Genomic DNA, 10916 nt, shown 5'->3' on the forward strand with positions numbered 1-10916 from the left:
GTTGTGTAAATTGTTATTTATGTAACCTTTGACTTTGCATTTGAACATGAGATAAATGCATCTTGTATATTTTGCTTTTGTTGATTAAACATGCATCTTGTATATATATCCTCATGAGCTGATTTCAGTTGTAACAATTGTTATTGTTATTGTCAATGCCAAGCATTATCCAACCCAATCCAGGATGAACACTTGATGAGTTATTATGATCATTTGAAAATCCTTTTGTTGGATTATTTGTTGAAAATTTTGTTTCTTAGTTTATGAGGACAACATTATTGATTATATTTGGCTGGTGATCCTATATAAGATTATGCGTGGCACATCGAATGTGGGTAATAAGTTGTCCACTTGTAGTCTCCATATATGTCTATTCCTACCATACTAGGCTTCATAATATACAAACTCTTTTTTTATTGACATAACAATAAATCACTTGTACGCAGCCACTGTTAATATTCTGTTTACCAGAGCCAGAAATGGACAGGTAGTCCTCTTGGATTAAATATCCTAAACATAGAAATAAAATGTGAATGAAAAGTATATATTTGAACATTCTATTTATACATATGTAGAGATGGATTTCAAAAACATAAACGTAAATTAGTTTTCAGATCTGATTCAAACTTGAATTTATTTATTATTTAAATGTGCCAGTTTATTTAAATATATTCGCATTGATCTCTAAAGTTGTTTTGCTATGGAGTAGTGGCATTAGAAATTGAGACATTTAAATTGAAAAAAGTGTGCTCCATTGTCAATTTAATGGTAAAAGCCATGGCTATCTTGTTTCCCTATTAGTTAAAACTCTAGAAATTTCTAAATTAGGGCCAATCTTTATTGATAAACAAGCTAACAACAAGGATTATATTAATTTAGATTATGGAAGAGAGGTAAACCCTAGGATATAAACTACCGAAGTTCCTAACCATAAAGATGATCGTAATTAACATAAATGTGAATATAAGTGTAACTAGACAAAGGCATAACAATAAACTAGTTCTTGGTGGGATGTCAAATCTCTTTTACATTTGTTCCTTTCTTCGATTCGCAGGAAGCCAAAGCCTTCGTCGTAATTGACTCAATCTCTACTCTGGTAAAAGCATAAAATACACTAACGGAAGCACATACACACACACACACACACACACACATATATATATGAAGAGAAACCACAGGAATAGGCAGTCACACAGGCACATACAATATGCACGAGAAGAGAGTTAGTTATTTGATTGTTTCATGAACAAGCGGCCGAGTGATGACCGTAAACGTGAGAACGTAAAACGTAAATATGAAGAATTCGTTCTAAAACCTTCAGTTGGTTTGGTTTCGGTGGGAACCCAAAATCTTTCTTGATCATTATTAATTCACAAAACCCCTCCCCGCCTTCACCCTTTCGAACATCATCGCAGAGAAACCCTAAGTGTCACTCAGCTCTCCGCCATGGCTTCTCAGCTGCAGCTGGACGAGCAGAGCGCTCGCCTCTTCAGGATCCGTAGGACTGTGATGCAGATGCTCCGAGACAGAGACTACCTCGTTGCGGACTTCGAGATCTCCATGTCTAAAGACGAGTTCCGAGACAAATTCGGCGATGAACCGAAGCGGGACGACCTCGTCATCAGCAAGTCGAAACGTGCCAACTCCTCTGAACAGGTGCTCACTGCGCGTTCCTATTTTTGTATCTTTCTCTATTCTTTCTTCTCGTACCGTACGGATTATATATCGTGAATTGCGGAAAACCAAATATAGGTAATTTGCAGTGTGATCCTTATTCATGAGGATGTGTATTGATCAAATCGTAATGTATTATTGCTTACGTTACAGTCGATAGTTCTGTTTTAGGAGATTTTGCGAGAAAATTCTTCCTTGTCAAATCTTGCATCCTTTCTGATGATAATAGGTTCTTGCTGTGTGATCACTGATGATCTATCGAAATTATGGTTGAAGAATGTCAGAAAGATCTTGTTTGTGAAGAAAGTTCATATCTTACGGGTATTCAAGTGTTTTAAAATCAGAATAGGTTGTAATGTGATCATGAAGATGAGAATGGTAGTGATAAAGAAGGGGATAGAGAGAGATTATGCTTTATATTGGCAATAAAATAATCTCTTGCGAAGGAAGCTCCTGTGCTCATGGATCTTGGGTGGTTAATACTAGCTGATAGGTTGTGGTTTGATCTTGAGGATGGGAATTGGTAATGAGAATTGCATGCTTGAATGGAAAATACGGATTAGAATGTAAAAAGATATGCTTTTTTGACGAAAGTTCCTATGCATTTCATACCTATGCATCTTGCTTCTTTTTCTGAAAACAATAAATAACTCTGATGAGGAGGATATGAATTGTTAAAATCATATGTTTAAGTGGTAATTATGGTTTAGAATGGCAAAGAAACTTATTTTCTCAAGAAAATCTTTAAATCTTTAGCTGTTAAAATCATACGCTTGAGTGATAATTATGGTTTAGGATGACTTGAAAAAACTTACTTTCTCAAGAAATTCCTTAAATCTTTTGCCAACAGATTCTATCATTGTCTGATGATAAAAGATTTCTCTGACAAAGAATGGAAAATGTAAAATTTCTGACAATGATAATAAGTTGCTGTGGTGGTGATGTGAATGGTGATTGTAAAGGCATGGATACAAATTGTGTTTTAGAATGTCAATAAGTTATTATTTTGTGAGAATTTTTGTGTCTTCATTCAATTAATATCAGTGCTGAATGGTAGGTGTATTCACACCTCTGTACCATATTTCTTGGTCGGATACATGCCTAATGCAGCCGTGTATATGTTCTGTAGATATTTGTTTTCTTCCCAGAAGAACCAAAGGTTGGCGTTAAGACAATCAAGACATATGCTGAACGCATGAAATCCGAGAATGTGCATAGGGCCATCCTCGTTGTGCAACAAAATTTAACACCATTTGCGAAACAGTGTGTGAGTGAGATGTCTTCAAGGTATCACCTGGAGGTTTTTCAGGTAACTCTATCTGTGATCAGACTTTTTGGATTTTTCCTCTAAAATTTTAGCTCATTTATGGATTGATGTATTTGTATATATCTATAGTATATTGACTGTTAAGTTTCAGTTTGCTTAGATTATGAATGTTGCATTATGTCTTCTTAATAATGACCATTAAAAACCATGCATTAGATTTAGAAAAGTGTCCTTTGAAGTGTACATTTTTATGTATGCAGCTAATTGCTCACTCATTCCCATATACTTAGTTCTGTAAATTTGAGAATTCTTTTTTTATAATGGTATCAATAGATGATGTTGAAATTCCCATACACTTAGCGATCCATTAGCACGAACTTTTATGTTGAAAATGGATAGTTCATCCGTCTTTTTATTGGCATGCAATGAAGTTTTCCTCACAAAGTGGGAGGAGGGAAAAAGTTTTTTGAGCTTATCTTCCATGTGAATGCAGGAATCAGAATTGCTTGTGAACATTAAAGAACATGTGCTTGTCCCAGAACATCAAATTCTTACACCGGAGGAGAAGAAAGCTTTATTGGATCGTTATACAGTGAAAGACACACAGGTTTTTTTTTCCTTCCCCAAATTTCCAAGATGGGTTTTATTTTTGATTCTTTATCTATTATCATTTGTAGTCTCATGATTGGTTTGGTTGCAGAATGTAACATGTTAGTCCTCATTTTTATTATTTCCTGCAGCTTCCACGAATGCAAGAAAATGATCCAGTCTCTCGGTATTATGGCTTGAAACGTGGACAAGTAGTGAAAATAATTCGTCCAAGTGAGACTGCTGGACGCTATGTTACATATCGGTTTGTTGTGTAAGGAAAATCTTGGTTGTGTACATCAAAAGAACACAAGAAGTCTAAATACTAGCTTACATCAAGCTCTCACTATACAAGACATTTGTAAGCTTCAAGAGAAAAAAATAGTTTTGCTTGGGATAAACTTTCAGTTTGGTGTAGCACAAGTCTCTTATAGATTTAGCTTATATTGATTTAGCTCAGAGTGCAAGATCGAGAATAGTTGCATGCCATTTTTGGCAATACAATCTCTTACATGTTACCATTAGAATCAAATGGAAGTTAGGGATAATGATAATCAGCTTTATCTCTGAGAGTACATATAAATTTCTTTATAACATTTGGTCATTGATGGCCGTGAAGTCTTGAATGTTCATAATTTTGGAAATTTTTTAATTTTTGCTTTGCTATTTTAAATAGACTTGAAGCATTGATGGTATGTAATTATGAACTAGGTCAATCAAGAAACTCATGCAGCACACAAATGATGCCGGTGTATTTGCTCATGATTGAATTAATTGATGAAATATGATTCTTTCAATAAATCTACCAGTATCACCAACTTGACAACACCTTAACATGTCTTGGGACAAACACAAAAATTGGATGTTTGTTTTTGGGATATTGTCTTGTTCCGAGGTTAATAACATTAAACTGCAATGATAATTAGTTTCTCACATGTAAAGTTGGTCTATATTGTGTAAGTTATCATGTCTTATTGCTATGATATCAATATTAATTTGTGGTGACAAATTCCCCAAAGAGGAGACCCCCAATTTTATAAACAGAACATACATAAGATTAAGCAGCCTTCATGCGTTGATGAAGAGTAATAATAGAAATTTGTAACTCAGGTATTATCTTGAAGGATTCTGATTTCTAGATGTCTCATTATCTTAGAAGCTCTATTGAGTTTTTAATGAATGAAAGTCGAATCAAATTTAAGGTTTAGACACATGATGTTTTTGGCAGTGAAACTCATGAAGGCCTGCATGCTAGAGCCATAGATTTTAGCTAAATTAATAACATTGATGTAGACCTTTGCAAGCTCTGCTTGATCTTGGTTAATCCTAGATTAATGGTATGTGCCATGTTTCACATGCATATCCTATACTCTTGTTCCTAGAAACATCTTTGTCTCATAAATAGCAATTGAACTAATTATAGAATGAAAAACTACAATGGATGGGGTTGCGATGTTGACTCCCATTGTATCCCTTAGCACTTAAATTCTTTGGATATACCTATTTAGTCTTGTTATCTAATTGCGAATGCATATGGTAAACATGATAACCTACAAATATCTAAGTGACTTGGGTTAGCTTTCCAAAAGTCTATGTAATAAGGAGAACTAACGTTCTATATGCCTTCTAAGCATTGAATGTCTTTAAACTCCATACTGAGCATAAAAAACAAAAGCACTTTTGCTTAATCTAGTTATGCCATAATCAATAGTAGTAGAGAATCTCAAACACAAATTGGAAGTACAAACAATGCAATCCAACCTCATCATGAGCATACACCCTTTGAAAAGGGGATTTTGATACCCATGTTGAAGAAGCCCATGTTGTTGATATAAACATCCAAATAGATCTTGCTACTTGACAACTAATAAACCATAGAGATTGTGTCCCTCTACAATTGTACAAAAATTACACATGTTTGAAATGACATTTCAAGCAAATTGACTATTAGAGGTAATTCCTTCTAAATGAAAAGCTTTGTTATGAAAGGAACATAAGATTCATCCTAATAACACCATATTGTGCCACCAACTATTGGGCCTCTTGATTTGCCATTCTTTGTTAATGTGGTTTATTATCAATGTGTGCTAACTACTAATAAGGTGGCGGGTGATACACCCATTTGTTCCACGCTTGCTTGAACAATGTGTTGGCGATGTAACTAGCGCTCATACGTTCTTGAGATGGGTTCTTTGCTTCTTGCCCTCCACATATTCACATTCGCCAACATGCATAATACCCTTGTGTTTTTTAAGAGGGTCTTACATTATGCTATCAATAGAAATGTGATAAGTGTTCTCATGGAACTTTGTGGGCCTTGGACAACCTTGACTTACAAGAGGGGTTATTCCAATGTCCTCTTCCTTGGCACAACTGAAGATTCTTGTCTTGGAATTGCATAGTCTTCCTTAGGCAAGTTTCTCACTCTATTAGTTTTGTCTCATGTCTCAAAGTGTTTGCATTATTAAGGGTTACGTAATTGACATTAGCTTCTAGTTCATGTGAGCGGCTTTCTTTTGTCAATGTTGTTGTTGCCTTCCTCTCAAGCTATTTTTGTAGGAAATATCAAATTGTAGAGAGACAAAGAGATAGATAGGTCTAATTATAAACTTTAGACGTCGAACATGGCTTATGACACAAAAAATATAACATTTTCACATAATACATGTGAAAGTGAGTAAGACTCTCAATGTTCAGGTTGAAGCTTTAATGGAAGCTCTATTACGTTCTTTGTCTCTATCTTAGAGACTCAATATACTATATGATCAAGTGATCCCTTCTTTACAATGTTTGGTTATCGCTTATATACTATATGTACGAGTTCACACTAGAATACAGAGTGGAGGGAGTCAACCTTTTATGCCAACAAACTCCCCTGTAAAAGGACAACTCTTTCCTACATGTACATGTGTTTGGGGTTGTCTCCCCCGTAAACTTAGATTACAACACTAATCTAAATTTATGTTACAAGTCGGTCGGCATGTAGTCAAGTCGGCATAGGTGAGGTCCGTGTCGAGCCTAGCATGGTTCATTATCATGATTAATTCGTTCGACCCTTACCTTCTGCTCCTCGTTCGGCTTTCTTCTACTCGGTCACTTGTCGTAGTCCCGTCTTTGTCCTTAGTGCTCCGAAGCGTTGATCTGGGAGTGGCTTTGCCAGACAATCAACGATGTTTACCTCGGTGTCGATCTTCCGGACTTCGAGCCTCTTCTCAGTTATAAGCTCCCGGATGTGATGATACCGTACCTCAATGTGCTTCATCTTTGCGTGATAGACGAGATTGTTAATGAGGTGAATTGCGCTCTACGAGTTGCAATAGATGGTTGGCATTGGTCGGTCGATTCGGCTTGTAGATGAGAAGTTGACAGACAGTCGGTGCAACAAGATCACTTCCTTCGCTGCCTTCACTACTGTTATGTACTCGGCCTCTATGGTCGACATGGACGTGCACTCTTGAAGCTTCGACCTCCATGATATTGCACTGCCACCATAGGTGAAAATATAGCATGATATCGATTTCCGATTGTTCGTGTTCCCGGCATAGTCGGAATCGGTGTAGCCTTGGACTTGAGCTGAGGTTGTCAGTCTGAAAGTCAGTTGTGCATCCATGGTTCCTTTCATATACCTAAGGATGTGCTTGACAACCTCCCAATGCTTCCGTCCTGGGTTTGACATGTACCGGTTGACCACCCCCACAACATGGGCTAGGTTGGGTGGGTCACCACCATTGCGTACATGATACTTCCTACAGCCGATGCGTAGGGCATCTTTCCATTAAGTTCTCTCTCCTTGTCTGTTGAAGGAGAGTCTCTGTCCGATAGTAGGCTTGACGTCGGAAGTGGTGTTGATGCTGACTTCGCATTCTGCATGTTGAAGTGCCTCAACAACTTCCGAATATAGTCGAATTGGGAGAGTTGGAGGGTCTTGGTCGTCCAATTTCGCTTGATCCTCATGCCCAGTATGTGACAGGCTTGTCTGAGTTCCTTCATCACGAACTTGTCGTGAAGGCTCCACTTCAACTTTCCAATTTCTGCTTGATTGCTTCCTGCCATCAACATGTCGTCGACGTATAGGATCAGATAAATCCTAGACTCGTCGGCCAGTTGCTGAATATACATGCATGGGTTGGAGTCGGATCAACAATATCCAAGTTGCCTGATGTAGGAGTCAAACTTCTTGCACCACATCTTCGGTGCTTGTTTCAAGCCATAGAGGCTTTTCTTCAGTCGACATACGAGGTGACTTTCCTCCTCCGTCATCGTGAAGCTTGCTGGTTGAGACATGTAAATGTCTTCTTCTAGATCCCCGTGTAGGAATGTCTTCTTTACATCCATTTGCTCGAGCTCCAGGTCTTCTGTCGCTACAATGCCTAGTAGGAGTCAAAGGGTGGTCATCTTGACTACTGGTGAGAATATCTCGTCGTAATCGACCCCGTGTTCTTGTTTGAAACCTTTCGCGACAAGCCAAGCTTTGTACTTGGGTTTCTTTGAGTCAAATACATGTTTGTATTGGAAAACCCATTTGCAAGGTAGCGGCTTCCTTCTAGCTGGTAGTTCAACCAACTCCCATGTTTGATTCTTGTGAATCGAGTCCATTTCGGATTTCATGGCTTGTAGCCATGTTTCGGCGTCCGTTGCGGCCATAACTTCCTCATAAGTGCTTCATTCGCCTGCATCAGTGTAGTTGATGTAGTCGAGGCCTAGTTGAACAAACTCTGTTGGCCTTCGAGCTCATCCAAATCTCCTAGGTGTCGAGATAAGTGGTTCAGATTCTTCGATCGACTCAGTTGGGCAATCGGTATTTGTTGAACCATTTGTGTCAGGAGTCTTGTTAGGTGACCCTCCCCGAAGTCGGGATTTCGGTGGTATCACGTTGTCCTCACCTATGGACTTTGTCGACTCGATTCTGTTTCCTGCTTGCATCTTGTTGACTTTGCCTGTTTCAACTCTTGTCGAACCGGCTTTGTCGTTGATGGCTTTGTCTTCAAATTCGTCTAGTGGACTTTCTACCGATTCGGAGTTGACATGTATGTTGTCGGCTTGGTCGAGTTCGACTGTTTGTGGAATCTCTGAGTCGGCTTGGTGGGTTGGTTCTTCTATGACAACTCTGTCGTCTTCGAAGGATACCTTCTTACCAACTGTTCTTTGCTAGTTCCACTGAGAGAAGATAGATTCTTCATTGAAGACTACGTCAATGCTCCAGATCAATTTCCGGTTCTTAGGGTTCCATAGCCTATAGCCAAATTCCCCATCGGTTCCATAACCGAGAAATATGCATTTTGTTGCATGGGGTGCCAAATTTCTCCTTGTATCCCTAGGGATGAACGCGTAGGCTTCGCATCTGAATATACGGAGCCTATCGTAGGTCGGTCGTTTGCTTGACCATAGTGCATGTGGCACTTCGAGCCTGATTGCTCTTGACGGCGCCAGATTTATCAGGTATACTGTTGTATGCAATGCTTCTACCCAGAATTCCAGCTTCAGTCCAGCTTGTTGGAGCATTGTCGTCACCCTCTCCTGGATCGTTCTATTGATCCGTTCTACCACTCCATTTTGCATGAGTGTGTAGGGAACAATCTTTTGATGTCAGGTCCCTGTGTTGGACAGGTACTGTTTGAAGGCTCTGGAGGTGTACTCACCTCCATTGTCGGATCTGAGTGTCTTCAGTCTGTGTCCCGACCGGTTCTCCACTTCAGATGTCCACCGAGTGAAGACCTCGAGCGCTTCGTCATTGGACCTGATCGAGTAGGCCCAAACCTTCCGTGTACAGTCATCTACAAAGGTGATGGAGTACCAGGAGCCTCCTAGTGATCGCTCTGGCATGGGCCCACATATATCTGTGTACAAGCTCTAGGGGTTTTCATATCGTCTCGTAGTGGAGTGTGTTCGGACTTCGGGTTTGTTTCCCGTATCGAAAATGCTCGCAGAAGTCTGTCTTTGCTTGGAGTTTGGGGATGTAGACGACTGCCATCAGTCGATCAAGTCTGGCTTGAGACATGTGATCGAGTCGGCAATGCTATAAGTTTGGGTCGGTCTTTTCAGCTACGTTCACGGTCCCTTCTGGATTGATCGCCATCATTGGGTACAAGTTATTATACTTGTGCCTGCCTCCTATCTTCAGGTTTCCTCGGTTGATCATCCATATCGACTCATTTAGAGTCGTTTGGTACCCGTCTTCGGCTAGCATGCCGATGGAAACCAGACTCCTTTTCAAATAAGGTACATACCGAACTCGGTGTAGAGTTATTGTGTTGCCATTTGGCAATCGGATGGGAACCTCTCCGGTCCTTGCTATTCTACACTCCTACTCGTTTCCTAGTCGGACTGTGCTGCTGGCGTCGGTTAAATAATTTGAAAACCATTTGATGTTGGGGGTCGCATGGAATGTGGCACCGGAATCCAGTAGCCACGTGTGTGCATCCTGTGCACTGTAGAGGATTTCTCCGATCACTGAATCCTCTAAGGAGAGAATTTCTCCTGATCAGGTGTCAGCAACATTGATTTGGTTGCCTGTAGGGGAGTGGTCCGAGTCGGGTCGTCCTCGGTTCCACCGGGATCTCCGGCCACTCTCTTTTCTCTTGATCGACCAACAATCGGAAACATTGTGGCCAACTTTTCTGTAGTGTGCAGAATTTGCCTGATCAGCCCGTTCTCGACTTTGATCATTGTCGATCTCCCCTCGATTTTGATCGGTTGGTATTCCGACTTGTTTTGTTGGCTTGTTCTCTCGTTCGACTTTGTCGGTCGAACAACTCGGTCGAGTGATGGGCTTCTGCCGATTCATCGATGGTAAGTCCCATCGATTTTCGCCAAATGTCCTCGGTGAGGACTTGGCGATCGTCTCATCCAGATTTAGGATTGATCGACTATTGGCGTATGTCGTACAGAATACCTCCCAACTCGCCGGCAAGCTCGATAGGAGGGCAAGGGTTTTCACTTCTTCGTCGATGTTGATCCCTTGTGAGGAGAGTTCTGAGAACACCCAGCTGAAGGTGTTGATGTGAGAGGTAGCCGGATCAGTCTCTCTCATCTTCATGTTGAAGAGTTGTTTGATCAAGATCAGTTTTGAAGATGAGGACTTTTTCTCATACACGGCTTGTAGTTTCTCCCACAATGAGAACATCGTCGTCTCTTTTGCCATGTTGAAGTAGACATTTTCGGCTAGGTCATTCTAATGGTGGAGCGTGCGATTTCGTCCATTGATCTCTCCACTCATCGACTGACATTGAAGCAGGATTTTTGGAGTGTCTAATGGCCTTGACCTGTCTTCGGATCTCAACTCTTGTATTGGATGTTGATGCCATGATTCTTTTGAAAGTGAAATTTGCTAACCTCATGGTCTTTTCCCATTCAACTTTTTTATTTTGTTGTTTGTTGCCGTCGAGCC

At 40.0% G+C, this 10916-nt stretch overlaps 1 protein-coding gene across 1 annotated transcript; it reads left to right on the forward strand.

Moving 5' to 3' along the window:
- The first annotated feature begins 1361 nt into the window (after positions 1 to 1361).
- Positions 1362 to 4181, forward strand: LOC147864058 (DNA-directed RNA polymerases II and IV subunit 5A-like). The gene is made up of 4 exons (XM_087320529.1): positions 1362 to 1656; positions 2804 to 2983; positions 3435 to 3548; positions 3682 to 4181. The coding sequence occupies exons 1-4, from the start codon at positions 1447 to 1449 to the stop codon at positions 3805 to 3807; spliced, it is 630 nt and encodes a 209-aa protein (XP_087176655.1). The 5' UTR covers positions 1362 to 1446; the 3' UTR covers positions 3808 to 4181.
- The last annotated feature ends 6735 nt before the right edge of the window (positions 4182 to 10916 follow it).

Source organism: Azolla caroliniana, unplaced genomic scaffold, assembly GCF_043228905.1.
Source record: "Azolla caroliniana isolate FFs.n. ecotype wild unplaced genomic scaffold, voAzoCaro1.0.p SCAF_5, whole genome shotgun sequence".
Taxonomy (NCBI): domain Eukaryota; kingdom Viridiplantae; phylum Streptophyta; class Polypodiopsida; order Salviniales; family Salviniaceae; genus Azolla; species Azolla caroliniana.